The following is an 18546-nucleotide window of genomic DNA, read 5'->3' as shown; positions in this document are numbered from 1 at the left end:
GCTGCTATAAAGTTTGTAAAAATCCCTGCAATGTACATTGACCGTATGCACTAAGCTATATCCCATTCCCTCCAGGAAAGTACCTCAGATCACACAGGATATGGAAACAAGCAAGAAACACTTCATTGCGTAGTATTACCACTAAAGAGGTTTAATAAAAGACCAAAATGCTCACAAGCCAAATAGGTAAAATTGCATGTAGATCCAAATGAAACTGTGTGGACTAGAGAATGTTTCCAACTAACACAATGTCCGGCTGCAACATCCCGTGACTCAGCTCCTTTTCCGACGCGTTTCGTCATCGTAGACGTCATCAGGGGCATGGTCATCTAGTGCGTGGGTCGCTATTTATATATAGTAAAAGCCGGAACGAGAAACAACCAAAAGGCAATTGCATTCCTGAATTGAAACCGGAAATTACATTGTTGCGTACCAAATACCGGAAGGCATTCCACATCCAGCCGACAGAACTAACAAAATCGTCAGAACCAGAAGTGACGTGGCTGCGTTCCAAGAGCCGCAAATGGTGAGAACATAGAGACTAGATGAAACCTCAAAGAACACTAATATACTCTTAAAAATATGCATAAAAGGGTGGACTAGTGAAATACTGGAGGAGCGCAAGGTCTCTAACATCCACCAGCTCTGTGATGTCATCATGGAGGTGTGGAAGAGGACTCCATTGGCAACCTGTGAAGCTCTGGTGAACTCCATGCCCAAGAGGGTTAAGGCAGTGCTGGAAAATAATGGTGGCCACACAAAATACTTTTGGCCCAATTTGGACATTTTGACTGAGGGGTTTACTCACTTTTGTTGCCAGTGGTTTAGACATTAATGGCTGTGTGTGGAGTTATTTTGAGGGGACAGCAAATTTACACTGTTATACAAGCTGTACACTCACTACTTTACATTGTAGCAAAGTGTCATTTCTTCAGTGTTGTCACATGAAAAGATAGAATAAAATATTTACAAAAATGTGAGGGGTGTACTTACTTTTGTGAGATACGGTGTGTGTATTATATATATATATAAATAAGATATAAAAATATAAAATCGGTTTTTGATTTTCTCAGACTTACTGTACATAAGCAATTTGTAACATTATGTTTCAAACAAATACCACTGGATATGTTTGCACAAGCTGTCCTCTAATACAATGGTAACATAGAGATATTACTATTAATGTGTGTAGGGAAAAGGTCAGTTGGCAGTTAGATGCTTCCATTGTATTCTGTTTAGACGATGCATTCTTTTGATATAATATTTGGACTTTTTTGGCACATACTGTATGTATTTATGCTTCGCTCTTATTATTCAGGTTTATGATTTTTAGCTTTGTTTCACTTTGTGATTAAATTTAAAGGGTCCACACACACTTATTTTTGTTTTATTTGATGCATTCAGGTAACCAAGATCAACAATAGCTTGCCCTTTTGACATAAGATGACCTATGTCATAGTTAATACAATAGTATGGTCTAGAGGTTGAATTGGGAAATGTTTCACCCATAGAAAATGAATGTAAAGGAAGTAGTGAGAAAGGATACACCCAAGCGGGTCGTCTACCTAAATTTCCTAAATAAAAGGCCAGCAGCATAAGCTGGCAGCAGGACTGCATAATGACATAACAACAAGGAAGATCTGTGCCAGAAGAAACTATGCCTGAGGATGAGGCCATTGCCCAATTTCCTGTAATCCCTAGTAGAGTAGAGCCTGGGATCCTCATTGCCTATGGAGATTGTGAAGCTGCTATAGCCTGGGATCCTCGTTGCCTATGAAGATTGTGAAGCTGCTTTAGCCTGAGAAGTAATTTTCAAGCATGGGCTCAACAATGTCAAAGTGCTGGTCAAAGATAGTAGACACACAACAGGATATAGCCAAAGACTATAATTATAATACAGGAGATGGTCAGAGACTGCGGAAACAGCACTAGAGATGGTCAGAGGCTGCGAACACGACACTAGAGATGGTCAGAGGCTGCGGACACGACACTAGAGATGGTCAGAGGCCGCGGACACGACACTAGAGATGGTCAGAGGCCGCGGACACGACACTAGAGATGGTCAGAGGCCGCGGACACGACACTAGAGATGGTCAGAGGCCGCGGACACGACACCTAGAGATGGTCAGAGGCTGCGGACACGACACCTAGAGATGGTCAGAGGCTGCGGACACGACACTAGAGATGGTCAGAGGCTGCGGACACGACACTAGAGATGGTCAGAGGCTGCGGACACGACACTAGAGATGGTTAGAGGCTGCGGACACGACACTAGAGATGGTCAGAGGCTGCGGACACGACACTAGAGATGGTCAGAGGCTGCGGACATGACACTAGAGATGGTCAGAGGCTGCGGACACGACACTAGAGATGGTCAGAGGCTGCGGACACGACACTAGAGATGGTCAGAGGCTGCGGACACGACACTAGAGATGGTCAGAGGCTGCGGACACGACACTAGAGATGGTCAGAGACTGTGGACACGACACTAGAGATGGTCCGAGACTGCAGACATGATACAAAAAATGGTCAGGACTGGGGACTTGCTGCAGGAGATGTTCAGCAATTGGAGACACGACACTAGAAATGGTCAGAAACTGCGGATATGAAACCAGAGATGTTCAAACTGTGGACATGATACAGGAGATAGTCAGAGACTGGACAACTGGACATGATATAGGAGATGGTTAGAGACTGAGGACATGATTCTAAAGATGGTAAGAGACTGTGGAAATTATACTAGAGATGGCCAAAGACTGCAAACATGATACTAGAGGTGACCAGACACTAGAGATGGTCAGAGACTGTGGACATGATACTAGAGATGGTCAGAGACTGCGGACATGATACTAGAGATGGTCAGAGACTGCGGACATGATACTAGAGATGGTCAGAGACTGCGGACATGATACTAGAGATGGTCAGAGACTGTGGACATGATACTAGAGATGGTCAGAGACTGTGGACATGATACTAGAGATGGTCAGAGACTGTGGACATGATACTAGAGATGGTCAGAGACTGTGGACATGCTATAGGAGTTGATGGAGACAGTCATAGACTGGAGACATAACATGAGACTGCTAGAAATCATTGCTATAACAGGGAAATATTGAAACACAGATTTGTTTCTGCAGGGGTCCCAAGGGCCAAACAGAAAGTGTCACAAGGCCACATCCGGTCCCCAGAGCTGCAGGTTGGGCACCAGAGTTCTGAATTGTATATGGTCGTGTGCACGGGGCTTAAGGTGGAAACCAACTTTAAGAAATAACTTCCTTGTGAGGAAAACGCTGCAATTAATCGCATGAAGCCATTTATTTCCCACAATAGAGACCCCCTAATAATTCACTCTACAAATAGCTCGGTGGCGGCAATTTCTAAGAGATAAACAAGCCCTGCATTCTTACAAGGCCTATAATCGCGGTGACGGGACGGTTCAGTGGATGGGTTACTCGTTGTTCTGTCTGTTTGTAGAACAATCCCACTTTGGGAAGACCTGAACAATCCCCTCATTATCCGGGCACGCTTCATAAATCCTATTTTTACCATCCTTCTATTTTAAATTAATTGAAAGAATGCCATGGCGACAAAAGGACTTAAGTCGCTTGGTCGCTATGGCAACCTTTTAAAATAAAAAAAATGTAAAAAAATTAAAAAATTAAAAAAATTGTCCCGCATTACATGAATAATGACATGAAGCGCAGGAGCTGACATTAGGCTGAACGACGAGTGCGATATCTCCGGGAGACAGCTGGCATTGTTCGCCAGACAAGCAACACTAATTAAAAAAAATAAAAAAAAGTTACATTGAAAAAAAAAAAAAAAAACTTTAAACTATGCGGGGAGGTGATGCATCGGTCATAAAGATATGGCAGCTGTGGTGGCAGAAGATGTACGGAGGTAAAGTGGACCTGTCGTATCAGAAAGACAAGTCTTGCCGTCTTCAAGTGTTACAGTGAGGGAAAACTTGTTGTTTTGGACACGTGTGACCCAAGCGTTATATTTATCCAGGCCAAAGCATCTAAAAACAGAACCACCTTTACACAGTGAGGGGAAAAAAGTATTTGACCCCCTGCTGACTTTGTACGCTTGCCCACTGACAAATAAATTATGAGTTTGCACACATCTCAGGAGGGATTTTGTCCCACTCCTCTTTGCAGATCCTCTCCAAGTCATTAAGGTTTGGAGGCTGATGTTTTGTAACTCGAACCTTTCGCTCTCTCCACATATTTTCTATGGGATTAAAGTCTGGAGACTGGCTAGACCACTCCAGGACCTTAATGTGCTTCTTCTTGAGCCACTCCTTTGTTGCCTTGGCCATGTGTTTTGGGTCATTGTCATGCTGGAATACACATCTGTGACCCATTTTCAATGCCCTGGCTGAGGGAAGGAGGTTCTCACCCAAGATTTGACTGTACATGGCCCTGTCCATCATGTCTTTGATGCGGTGAAGTTGTTCTGACCCCTTAGCAGAAAAAACACCCCCAAAGTATAATGTTTCCATCTCCATGTATGATGGCGTCATAGGCAGCATTCCTCCTCCCCCAAACACAGCGAGTTGAGTTGATGCCAAAGAGCTCGATTTTGGTCTCATCTGACCACAACACTTTCACCCAGTTCTCCTCTGAATCATTCAGATGTTCATTATCAAACTTCAGACGGGCCTGTACATGGGCTTTCTTCAGCAAGGGGCAGGATTTCAGTCCTTCACGGCGTAGTGTGTTATCAATTGTTTTCTTGGTCACTATGGTCCCAGCTTGCCTTGAGATCATTGACAAGATTCTCCCGTGTAGCTCCTTGGCTGATTCCTCACCGTTCTCATGATCAATGAAAATCCACAAGGTGAGATCTTGCATTGAGCCCCAGTTATTTTGGGTTTCTTCTCTTTGCGAATAATCGCACCAATTGTTGTCACCTCTCACCAAGCTGCTTGGCGATGGTCTTGTAGCCCATTCCAGCCTTGTGTAGGTCTACAATCTTGTCCCCGACCTCCTTGGACAGCTCTTTGGTCTTGGCCATGGTGGAGAGATTGGAATCTGATTGATTGCATCTGTGGACAGGTGTCTTTTATACAGGTAACAAGCTGAGATTAGGAGCACTCCCTTTAAGAGAGTCCTCATAAATCTCAGCTCGTTACCTGTATAGAAAACACCTGGGAGCCAGAAATCTTGCTGATTGATAGGAGATAAAATACTTATTTCACTCATTAAAAATGCAAATCAATTTATAACTTTTTTGAAATGCGTTTTTCTGGATATTTTTGTTGTTTTACTGTCCCTCATTGGTAAAATAAACCGACCATTAAAATCATAGACTGATCATTTCTTTGTCAGTGGGCAAACGTACAAAATCAGCAGGGGGTCAGGGGCGGACTGACCATTCGGGCGTTCGGGCACTGCCCGAGGGCCCCGAGTCAGGGGGGGGCCCCATGAGAGGCTTAGTCCGCCCCTGGATGTGCCCACAGCTTATCATGCAGGATAGAGGAGGTTTATGCCCTGAGGAGGCAGCGAGCTTTGGCATCCCTGCCGGCAGTTGATGCAGCTGTATGAGAGGATCCAGTGCCTGCTGAGATCAGAGAGCGATAAGGATGATAGCAGTGACAGGCGCTTCGGCCACCTCTCCCCCTAAGGAATTCAGCAGAGGGGCGGGGCCACAATATACGTTCCTGCCGGGGGAGACAGACGATGAGAGAGCTGGAGGCTGCAGAGTGCACACGGAGTGAAGTCATCTCAGAGATAGCCATCTGACCTGCATGGTGTGCAGCAGCAGCAGGTCAGTGTGTAATCACCGCAATTTAGTGGTATGTCTAAAATCACAAGCCAGGCTAAGTGTTTCTTCTTGCCCAATGCCCATCTACAGGTGCTATTTCCTAGTACACTGAGTGCACACTCATATCTGTACACTGAGACTGAGTGCTGCTCAGTGTATAGATATCAGTGTTATAAATAGGGAATAGCACTTAGTGCCGGTTCACACTTGTGCAGTTTGCGAGATCGCATGTAATTCGGAGCGCACTGCTCCTTCATTACATGCGATCTCCTGTGCGGATGCGAGTTCAGCCATACACTTTGTATGGCTGAATTTGCAGTGCATTCACAGCAAACTCGCACAAGAGGCATTTTTTGAGCCGCATCAGAATCGGATCGCACAGTGGTTCACACTTGTGCGATCCGATCCTGTGCGAACTTGCAGATCGCACTGGGATATGCGATCGCAACTGGGGTTGTCGTTAACTTTTAATTGACACCCCCTGCGTATCGCATATGGCAGTGTGAACTGCCAGAGGTGCGGATGCGATGCGGGAACAGGCTGTATATTCGCAGCGTTCCCGCATCGCACTAATGTGAACCGGCACTTAGTGAGTTATATTCCCTATATGTTACACTGATATCTGTATACTGAGTGTTGTTCCCTATATACATAACACTGACATCCATAGACTTCAGCAGGGAGAATGCTCCTTACACTGGTGGTCAGTGGGAAGAATGCTCCTTACATTGGTGGTCAGTGAGAAGAATGTTCCTTACATTGGTGGTCAGTGAGAAGAATGTTCCTTACATTGGTTATCAGTGAGAAGAATGCTCCTTACATTGGTGGTCAGTGGGAAGAATGCTCCTTACATTGGTGGTCAGTGGGAAGAATGCTCCTTACATTGGTTATCAGTGAGAAGAATGCTCCTTACATTGGTGGTCAGTGGGAAGAATGTTCCTTACATTGGTGGTCAGTGGGAAGAATGCTCCTTACATTGGTGGTCAGTGGGAAGAATGCTCCTTACATTGGTTATCAGTGAGAAGAATGCTCCTTACATTGGTGGTCAGTGGGAAGAATGCTCCTTACATTGGTGGTCAGTGAGAAGAATGCTCCTTACATTGGTGGTCAGTGGGAAGAATGCTCCTTACATTGGTGGTCAGTGGGAAGAATGCTCCTTACATTGGTTATCAGTGAGAAGAATGCTCCTTACATTGGTGGTCAGTGGGAAGAATGCTCCTTACATTGGTGGTCAGTGGGAAGAATGTTCCTTACATTGGTGGTCAGTGGGAAGAATGCTCCTTACATTGGTGGTCAGTGGGAAGAATGTTCCTTACATTGGTGGTCAGTGGGAAGAATGTTCCTTACATTGGTGGTCAGTGGGAAGAATGCTCCTTACATTGGTGGTCAGTGGGAAGAATGCTCCTTACATTGGTGGTCAGTGGGAAGAATGTCCCTTCATTGGTTGTCAATGGGAAGAATGTTCCTTACATTGGTGATCAGTGGGAAGAATGCTCCTTACATTGGTGGTCAGTGGGAAGAATGTCCCTTACATTGGTGGTCAGTGGGAAGAATGACCCTTACATTGGTGGTCAGTGGGAAGAATGTCCCTTACATTGGTGGTCAGTGGGAAGAATGTCCCTTACATTGGTGGTCAGTGGGAGTGGGAAGAATGCTCCTTACATGGTGGTTAGCAATAAGAATGCTCCTTACATTGGTGGCCTGTAGAAACAAATCCCCTTACAATGGTGGTCGATGGGAGGAATGCCCCTTACATTGGTGGTTAGTGAAAATTATATAAAAATGATTTACATACTATATATATATATGTTATTAAAAGTGTAAAGCACACCCTCTATATAAAAAGCATTATGTAGGACGAGCACACATATGTAAACAATAGTAGCGCCATTTATGTATGGTATTGTCGGGAACGTCAGAGTGAAAGTAATTCTAGGTCCAAAATTTTGTAACATGCTGGTCAGAGCTTTGTATTTTTAATTTTTTGTATATTTTTTTATTAAACTGTTCAGCTAAGTAGACATTTGTTGCACCTGTTATATTGTGTTAATTTATGAAAACCTTAAAGTGGAGTTCCACCCCTACCTCAAAAAATTAAAGGTCAGCAGCTACACATACTGTAGCTGTTGACTTTTAATACTAGGACACTTACCTGTCCTGGAATCCAGCCGTGTTTCCATTGGCTGTCAGGTGCTGCCGCCACCATTGACTGTAAGGGGCTTCACAGCCGGTTCCCAACTGTGCATGCGTGAAGTGCGCTGCGCTCTTACTGGCCCGGCAGCAGGGGAAGGAGGAGGGGATGCAAATGCTGATGTATCTCACTACGGCAAGGTCTGACTGAAGTGGGGACAGGGTACCTGTCAAAAACAGGTACCCGCCCCCGATGGTGCCAAATGTGGCACCGGAAGGGGAGGGGGGAATCAGATAAGCATAGCTTCCACTTTTGAGTGGAACATCACTTTAAGTTTGGAAATGTACCATTGTTGTACTTTCTTTAATGTAAGTTTATTTTTCTTTATTTTCTATAATAAACATTTATTTTAAACATAGTGTAGAGAAATTCTGTGACAAACGCATGTAGCGTAGGCAGTGTAATATGTAGGTGGGGCTTTGTGTGGGTGTGGCTTGGGTGTGGGTGAGGACACAGGGGGCCCCATGATCTCCTATTGCCCGGGGGCCCCATGAGTTGTCAGTCCGCCCCTGCAGGGGGTCAAATACTTTTTTCCCCTCACTGTGTAAAGGTGGTTCTGTTTTCGATGCTTTGGCCTGGTTAAATATAAGTCTCGGTTTACACATGTCCGGAGCAAATTTCCCCTCAGTTTTCACTACGAATTTCCAAAGCAGCTGTTCAGCTACAATTTATATCCGGTTCAGATACAAATTATTGGAGCGGGTGGCCATTGGCGTCTTTAACAATTGCTGGTTGTTAAGGAGTGGACTGGGAAGCCGGACACCGTGTCCTTAACAAAGGATGACTCATCATTTGGATACAGATTTTAAGGGGAACCCAATGCCAAAATTAGGGGAAAAAAAACAGTGTGGGGTCCCCTCCCTAATCCATACCAGACCCATTGTCAATGGATCTACATCGGGGAACATTGTTTTTTTTAACAAAGGAACTGTGTCTTGAGTTTTTATCACTTTTTGAACATTTTTTGTTATCCCCCCCCCCCCCCCTGTTTTGCTGGCCGGCCAGGCTGCATGCTCAGATAAGGGTCTGGTATGGATTTTAAAAACCATACCAGACACCGAATTTCATGCAACTTGGATTCTGTGCCTCTTCACTCCTCCTCCAGACTCTGGGACCATGATTTCCAAATTAAATGCAAAATTTTCCACAGTCCGTAAAGATTTGGGGAGCCGTGTCATCTGCTGGTGTTGGTCCGCTGTGTTTGATCAAGTCCAAAGTCAGTGCAGCCCTCTACCATGAAAATTCTAGAGCACTTCATGCTTCCCTCTGCTGACCAGTTTTATGGAGATGCTGATTTCATCCAGCAGGACTTGGCACCGCCCACACTGCCAAATCTACCAATACCTGGTCACATGATCATGGGATCACTGTGCTTGATTGGCAAGAAAACTTGACTGCCTGACGAAGGAGCACGGATGCTCCGAACGCATGCAACCCCTATCTTCTCCCTAGCAGGAAGTGACGTTGGTCAGACCGGAAGCAGGTAGATGGAGCCTTACTGAGAACCCTCCGCCGCCGCTCAAACCCACGGACAAGCTGCTGAACAACAGCTTCCCCACAGATACACCGGCACACAGCCACCTTCCTCCACTGCACCTACCTAGGAGAAGAAGATAGAAGAGCTTGCCATACCCACCTTACCAGTTCATCCTTACCTAAGAGTAAGTTGCTACATTCATTATGTATTTTTATTCCTCAGAGCCTCTCCATGCTCCAGTTGGCAGCCGCTGAAGGTGCCCCCCCCCCTACCACCTATTGGATTCCTTTCTCCGCTGCTCCACTACCCCCCATTTATTCTTTATCCCCCCTCCCCAATCTTGTCCCCCCCCCTCCTTACTTTGTACTACCTACCAATACTAGAGAGCGTCATGACATCACCCACATTCATGGCAAGAAAACTACCCTGACCTAAACCCCATAGAGAATCTGTGGGGTATTGTGAAGAAGAAGATGAGAGACACCAGACCCAACAATGCAGAGTAGCTGAAGGCCGCTATCAAAGCAACCTGGGCTTCCATAACACCTCAGCAGTGCCACAGGCTGATCGCCTCCATGCCACACCGCATTGATGCAGTAATTCATGCAAAAGGAGCCCCGGCCAAGTATTGAGTGCATCCTATACTGTACATGGACAGACTTTTCACTACGCCAACATTTCTGTATTAGAAATCCTTTTTTTTTTGTTTTATTTATTGGTCTTATGTTAATATTCTAATTTTCCGAGATACTGAATTTTGGGGTGTCACTCGCTGTAAGCCATAATCATCAAAATTAAAACAAAGAAATGTTTGAAATATATCACTCTGTGTGTAACACATCTATATAAAATATAGGAGTTTCACTTTTTTTTTATTGAATTACTGAAATAAATTAACTTTATGATGATATTCTAATTTTATGAGATGCACCCTGTATATTTTTCAATCTTTTTTTTTTTTCCCAATCTTTATTTGAATCGGTTTGGCTGATTACATGAGCTCAATTCAATATTATTAATAATGTTACATAGAGTTCATGTGATCAGTCAAACCGATACAAATAAAAACATTTGTCTTTTAATAATAATAAATAAAATTTTTTCATAATAATAAAAAAATTGAACTCATGTGGTCAGCCAAAGAGATACAAATAAAGATAAAAAAAAATAAAGCCCCCCCCCCCCCAAGGGTTCATGGTGGTGTTGTCTTCTGTGAGGCCGATCCCTGGTGCTTGGAAGGTTGGGGACTGCTGAATTGCAGCCAATAAATAATTATATTTAATGGATATTATCGAGCAGCCAGCTTGCTTACTAGAAGTGTGAACAAGGCCTTAGCTATACTTTTATTTATAAATCCGACCACTGAGCACCTCATTTATGAAACTTGAATTCATCTGCAGAGAACAGATAGCAAAAAAGTGTTTTACTGCAAGAGCGTGTCCCTGACCCTGACCAGAACATGCAATGGATCACCGGTACCCTGAGAGATCATCATCTGACAAGACAAGTAAAGAGCTGCGTTGTATGTATACAAGACCGACCTACAGCAATCCATCGCCATGGAATTCCAGCCATCCATCCTTACCGTAAAGATCTCATCGTACATCAACACCACTTTCTCCTTCAGCGGCTTCTTGGAGGCCGAGGACTTCCGCAGCAGCCCCACTTTCTTCTCTACTTGTGCCATGACTTAGTCATAATCTGCCGGAAAGATGGAAGGAAACATTAAATTATCAATTTTTAGACTTAAATTCGTTTTACATACACCACTGCTCAAAGGTTTTGGAGCACCCCAATTTTTCCAGTTTTCACTCTAATGTACGCAGTTTAATGTCTCAATGTACTCTGAAAATAAAGCATACAACGAACAATTAGACATAAATCGGATTCTGATTGTGGCTTTGGGTCTGCCAGACCTCCTTCTGTCAAGAGTTTCCTCCAGGTTCCAAGTGCCTTTTGGTGCTGTAGGGCCTGTTTACTGTCCTTCAGACTGGGGCCGGAGTGGCCAGTGGGAGTAGAAAATGCCACAGCATCAGTGGGAGTAAAACAATTACAAAGTGCCAGTAGAAGGAAGAATAGTGCCCCGTCATTGGTGTCAGTGGGAGGAATAGTGCCCCATCATTGGTATCAGTGAGAGGAATAGTGCCCCATCATTGGTATCAGTGGGAGGAATAGTGCCCCGTCATTGGTGTCAGTGGGAGGAATAGTGCCCCGACATTGGTGTCAGTGGGAGGAATAGTGCCCCGTCATTGGTGTCAGTGGGAGGAATAGTGCCCCGTCATTGGTGTCAGTGGGAGGAATAGTGCCCCGTCATTGGTGTCAGTGGGAGGAATAGTGCCCCGACATTGGTGTCAGTGGGAGGAATAGTGCCCCGTCATTGGTGTCAGTGGGAGGAATAGTGCCCCGTCATTGGTGTCAGTGGGAGGAATAGTGCCCCGTCATTGGTGTCAGTGGGAGGAATAGTGCCCCGTCATTGGTGTCAGTGGGAGGAATAGTGCCCCGTCATTGGTGTCAGTGGGAGGAATAGTGCCCCGTCATTGGGGTCAGTGGGAGGAATAGTGCCCCGTCATTGGTATCAGTGAGAGGAATAGTGCCCCTTCATTGGTATCAGTGGGAGGAATAGTGCCCCATCATTGGTGTCAGTGGGAGGAATAGTGCCCTATCATTGGTATCAGTGAGAGGAATAGTGCCCCGTCATTGGTGTCAGTGGGAGGAAAAGTGCCCCATCATTGGTGTCAGTGGGAGGAATAGTGCCCCATCATTGGTGTCAGTGGGAGGAATAGTGCCCCATCATTGGTATCAGTGGGAGGAATAGTGCCCCATCACTGGTTATCAGTGGGAGGAATAGTGCCCCATCATTGGTTATCAGTGGAAGGAATAGTGTCCCATCATTGGTGTCAGTGGGAGGAATAGTGCCCCATCACTGGTGTCAGTGGGAGGAATAGTGCCCTATCATTGGTATCAGTGAGAGGAATAGTGCCCCGTCATTGGTGTTAGTGGGAGGAATAGTGCCCAGTCATTGGTGTCAGTGGGAGGAATAGTGCCCCGTCATTGGGGTCAGTGGGAGGAATAGTGCCCCGTCATTGGTATCAGTGAGAGGAATAGTGCCCCTTCATTGGTATCAGTGGGAGGAATAGTGCCCCATCATTGGTGTCAGTGGGAGGAATAGTGCCCTATCATTGGTATCAGTGAGAGGAATAGTGCCCCGTCATTGGTGTCAGTGGGAGGAAAAGTGCCCCATCATTGGTGTCAGTGGGAGGAATAGTGCCCCATCATTGGTGTCAGTGGGAGGAATAGTGCCCCATCATTGGTATCAGTGGGAGGAATAGTGCCCCATCACTGGTTATCAGTGGGAGGAATAGTGCCCCATCATTGGTTATCAGTGGAAGGAATAGTGTCCCATCATTGGTGTCAGTGGGAGGAATAGTGCCCCATCACTGGTGTCAGTGGGAGGAATAGTGCCCTATCATTGGTATCAGTGAGAGGAATAGTGCCCCGTCATTGGTGTTAGTGGGAGGAATAGTGCCCCGTCATTGGTGTCAGTGGGAGGAATAGTGCCCCATCATTGGTGTCAGTGGGAGGAATAGTGCCCCATCATTGGTGTCAGTGGGAGGAATAGTGCCCCATCATTGGTGTCAGTGGGAGGAATAGTGCCCCATCATTGGTGTCAGTGGGAGGAATAGTGCCCCATCATTGGTGTCAGTGGGAGGAATAGTGCCCCATCATTGGTGTCAGTGGGAGGAATAGTGCCCCATCATTGGTGTCAGTGGGAGGAATAGTGCCCCATCATTGGTATCAGTGGGAGGAATAGTGCCCCATCACTGGTTATCAGTGGAAGGAATAGTGTTCCATCATTGGGTGTCAGTGGGAGGAATAGTGCCCCATCACTGGTGTCAGTGGGAGGAATAGTGCCCCATCATTGGTGTCAGTGGGAGGAATAGTGCCCCATCATTGGTGTCAGTGGGAGGAATAGTGCCCCATCATTGGTGTCAGTGGGAGGAATAGTGCCCCGTCATTGGTGTCAGTGGGAGGAATAGTGCCCCATCATTGGTATCAGTGAGAGGAATAGTGCCCCATCATTGGTATCAGTGAGAGGAATAGTGCCCCATCATTGGTATCAGTGGGAGGAATAGTGCCCCGTCATTGGTGTCAGTGGGAGGAATAGTGCCCCGTCATTGGTGTCAGTGGGAGGAATAGTGCCCCGTCATTGGTGTCAGTGGGAGGAATAGTGCCCCGTCATTGGTGTCAGTGGGAGGAATAGTGCCCCGTCATTGGTGTCAGTGGGAGGAATAGTGCCCCGTCATTGGTGTCAGTGGGAGGAATAGTGCCCCGTCATTGGTGTCAGTGGGAGGAATAGTGCCCCGTCATTGGGGTCAGTGGGAGGAATAGTGCCCCATCATTGGGGTCAGTGGGAGGAATAGTGCCCCGTCATTGGTATCAGTGGGAGGAATAGTGCCCCGTCATTGGTATCAGTGAGAGGAATAGTGCCCCTTCATTGGTATCAGTGGGAGGAATAGTGCCCCATCATTGGTGTCAGTGGGAGGAATAGTGCCCTATCATTGGTATCAGTGAGAGGAATAGTGCCCCGTCATTGGTGTCAGTGGGAGGAATAGTGCCCCATCATTGGTGTCAGTGGGAGGAATAGTGCCCCATCATTGGTGTCAGTGGGAGGAATAGTGCCCCATCATTGGTATCAGTGGGAGGAATAGTGCCCCATCACTGGTTATCAGTGGGAGGAATAGTGCCCCATCATTGGTTATCAGTGGAAGGAATAGTGTCCCATCATTGGGTGTCAGTGGGAGGAATAGTGCCCCATCACTGGTGTCAGTGGGAGGAATAGTGCCCTATCATTGGTATCAGTGAGAGGAATAGTGCCCCGTCATTGGTGTTAGTGGGAGGAATAGTGCCCCATCACTGGTGTCAGTGGGAGGAATAGTGCCCCATCATTGGTGTCAGTGGGAGGAATAGTGCCCCATCATTGGTGTCAGTGGGAGGAATAGTGCCCAATCATTGGTGTCAGTGGGAGGAATAGTGCCCCATCATTGGTGTCAGTGGGAGGAATAGTGCCTAAGTCACTGGTATCAGTGGGAGGAATAGTGCCCCATCACTGATATCAGTGGGAGGAATAGTGCCCCATCACTGGTATCAGTGGGAGGAATAGTGCCCCATCATTGGTTATCAGTGGGAGGAATAGTGCCCCATCATTGGTGTCAGTGGGATGAATAGTGCCCCATCATTGGTATCAGTGGGAGGAATAGTTCCTAAATTGTTATATCAGTGGGAGGAATTATGCCCTATTTCTGGTGTCAGTGGACGGAAAAATTCCCCATTGTTGGTGTCAGTGTGGGGAATAGTACACCCAAGGTCGGATAAAGGCCAGTAAAGGGCCGCAGTTTGTAGACGCCTGCTCTAAAAGGAAAGACCTACATCTTTAAGGGGTATAATTGTCTGTCTACCTTTCCTTGTTAACACAGTTTGTTTCAACACTGCTTTTACAAAGACAGAGGGCCTGTAAGGAATTAACAAAAGTTGGGACACCTGTAGGACTTGTTTGCATAAAAACTTTAAAAAAAAGTTTTATTGACATTAACCAGCTGCCGACCACCCGCCGCAGTTTCACTGCGGCAAGGTGGCTCGGCTGCGCGAGCCGACGCAACTGTCCCCGCGATTTGCTGATTAGTTTCAGAACCAATCAGTCATCAGGTCAAAGCTAATGATTTTTGGCCTGGACCTGGTGATCGGTTCTAAACCAATTGCAGAATGTCCCGTGCCCATGTAATGTAAACACAGGCACAGGAAATGATGCCATCTTCTCTCCTGGATCCTTTTTTCGGTTCCAGCATGAAAGAAGAGAGCATCAACTGTGAGTACACAAGCACTACACTGACACCGGTACACATAGGCACACATTTAACCCCCTGATCACCCCCCAGTTAACCCTTTCCATCCTGGTCACAGTGTACACTATATACAGTATACAGATAATTTACTGATCACTGTATTAGTGTCACTTGTGACTTCAGTTAGTGTGAGAGACAGTGGAAAATAAAGGCAGCCCCAGATAGGTTTAGGGTACCCGCCATACATCCCCTAATTAAGATTTAACCCCCTGATCAACCCCAGTTAACCCCTCCATTGCCCTATCACAGTGTCACTATCATAGTGTAAAGATCTTTTTACTGATCACTGTATTAGTGTCACAGGTGACATCAGTTAGCGTTAACGCTAGTTGGCTTCAATACAGGACAGCGTCAGATTGTCTGCAGCATATTTAGTAATAAAGTTTAACCCTTTGATTGCCAGTGACACACACACTAAACACCTCCCTTACTAGTATAGTGTCTGAACAGATCAATATCTTTGATCTGATCAGAACTATACTAGCGTCCCCAATAGTTTAGTATAGGGTTCCCAAAATGCAGCATTAGCAGGATCAGCCCCGACACCTGCCAGCACCTGCGTTTAGCCCCTCCGCACATCTCCCAAGAAGTACAGTATCAGCAGATTACTGTCACTTCCAATACACAGCACACTTAAGTGCAGCGTTAGCAGAGTCAGGCCTGATCTCTGCTAGCACTAGCAGTTACATTTTTTGGTAGCGGTTCAAACAGTCCTTAACAACCAGGTGCTTTTTTACCTGTCAGTCACACTAGGTATCTATACATTTATTGGCCAAAACGTCCAAACAGAGGTACTCTAGTGAAGAGGCCTACACGATGCTGAGCATGACAGATGAGAGCGATGGGGAAGCTCCACCGTCAGAATCAGGCTCAATTATCGAACCTGTAGAGAGCAGCCTGACAGATAGTTCTGACGGTGGAGTAGTGGTCCCTGCTAAAGGTCAGGCGTACCCAACCCCGTTCTTCTGTTGGTGAGGTGCAACAATCGCAGGGTTCTCCTATGCAGCAGAGTGTCAGTACTAGTGTCGCTCAACCTAGTGAACTGGCAAGTACCAGTGGCCTAGTACATCCTAGTCATAGTCAAACCAGCACTGCAGTGACACTTGGTGACGTGGTGAGTCCCATAAGTGCAGTTCAAGCTGGTGCGGTATCTAGCACAAGTAGTGGCCCGCAGCCACGAATAATGTGAAGACAGGCCCATAGAGCCCATAGTGTCCTCCCTGACACGCTTGCAAATCCCGATTAGGAGCCCACCACTTCTGCAGCACCTGTACTCCCCCCCCCCCCCCTTCACTGGCCAACCTGAAATTCAGGTGGAAACAGCCGATTCCGTACAGATCTATTGTGGACCAAAGCAATTTATATGCCAATCAATTCATCCCCGCAAATCCAAATTTGATCCTTGCCAGACCATTTGCATGGAAATGTATCACTGTTTCCAAATTTAAAACCTTTCTGGGCCTATCCCTCCTCATGGGCATACTAAAAAGAGCGGAGTTGCGGTCATATTGATCCATTGACCCAATTCATCATATGCCCATGTACTCTGCTGCCATGGCCAGGACTAGATACGAGCAAATCCTTCGGTTCATACACTTCAGTGACAATGAACTCTGTCGTCCCCAGGGTGACCCTGGATATGACCGGCTCCACAAAATTCAACCCCTCGTAAATCACTTTAACCAGAAGTTTGCAGCCTTGTATACGCCCCAACAAGCTGTCTGCATTGATGAGTCCCTAATTAAATGTTGTGCCCACCTTACTTTCAAACAGTTTCTCCCCAGCAAGCGTGCCAGATATGGGGTCAAGATGTATAAGGTCTGTGACAGGGCAACAGGCTAAACGTGTAGTTTCCAGGGTTTACGAGGGAAAAGATAGCGATGTGGAGCCCCCCGACTGCCCAGACTACATGAAGAGCAGCAAGATTGTTTGGGAATTGGTGTCACCCTTTTCGCAAAGGGGTACCATTTATACGTGGACAATTATTACACAAGTGTGCCATTTTTTAGTCCCCTTTTTGACTTTGGAATTGGCGCATGTGGCATCATGCAACCTAATCGCCGGGGCTTCCCCCAACGGCTTGTAGATTCCCGACTTAGAGAGGGAGCCTGATTAAAGTGTAATAAATTGCTTGCAGTGAAGTGGAGGGACACACAGAATGTTTTCATTCAGTTCTCCATTCACGCAGATGCGACAGTCCAAATTGCAAGGGCGACTGCAGTTGTTTAGAAGCCCCTCTGTGTCCACGAATACAACCTTAACATGAGATGGGTGGACTTCAACGACCAGATGATGGCGCCCTACTTAATTGCCCGTAAGGCCAGAGAAAAAAGTGCCTGTATACTTATTCCACCTGGCTCTGCTGAACACCTATGTGCTATACAAAGCGTCAGGAAGAAGTGCATCCTTCCTAGAATTCCAGGAAGAGATTATCACAGCCCTTTTGTATCCAGAAGGTGCTGTGGCCCAAATTCACAATCCAAATGCAGTGAGCCGGCTACATGAGAGGCATTTTACGGATGTCCTCTCTAGTACCCCCACCCAAAAGAGCACCCCAAAGAAGATGCCGTGTCTGTAGAAAACGCTGATATAGGTGTGACACCCGCTATTTTTGTCCCTCCTGTCCTGGCCAACCTGGTCTCTGCATCGGGGACTGTTTCCGTCGCTACCACACACTAGTAGAGTATTAGTATAGGCTACAGCATGGCACAGTCTACGGCACACTTTCACACAGGGTCTTGAAAGATGTTAGATGGCGATCACATTTTGAGAGACCCTACCTAGCCTGGGATTTTTAAAGGTTTTTTACAGTTACAAAAAAAGTGTAAAAAAAAAAAAAAAAAAAAAAAAATTATAAAAATTAAAAAAAAATCCAAAAATAGTTGTCGTTTTATTGAGATAATTTTCTGTTCTTACTCTTCTACTTTTACTGTACTTTATAATATACTGTTATACTGTAATGTTTTATTGTTACTGTTTTTCACAGTGAACCATAGTTTTCTTTCCAGATACCACTAATGTACTGTTTTACTGCACTGTATACTATTGTATTGTAATGTTTTGTTACTGTTTTATTGTTAACCATTGTTTGTGTTGCAGGTATACCCATCAGCTGCAGCAGTGATTTGTTTATTCTGACAGCAACAGCATTTGCTCTCAGCATATATGTAAATCAATGATTGCAGCGCTGTCGGAGGTGATTTCACCAC

General features: G+C 45.9%; 1 protein-coding gene across 1 annotated transcript in view; it reads right to left on the bottom strand.

The window, feature by feature from the left end:
• The window catches only part of ARMH3 (armadillo like helical domain containing 3), a 318191-nt gene that overhangs the window by 279238 nt on the left and 20407 nt on the right, over nt 1–18546 (bottom strand). The window contains exon 2 of the mRNA XM_082267886.1: nt 11023–11138. Within this exon, the coding sequence (XP_082124012.1) occupies nt 11023–11124 (102 nt within the window). The 5' untranslated portion in view covers nt 11125–11138. The remainder of the gene's footprint in view (nt 1–11022; nt 11139–18546) is intronic.

Source organism: Pelophylax lessonae, assembly GCF_965119305.1.
Source record: "Pelophylax lessonae genome assembly, chromosome: 9".
Lineage (NCBI taxonomy): Eukaryota > Metazoa > Chordata > Amphibia > Anura > Ranidae > Pelophylax > Pelophylax lessonae.
The sequence above is the reverse complement of the archived record's forward strand: the minus strand, read 5'-3'. Positions and strand labels throughout refer to the sequence as shown.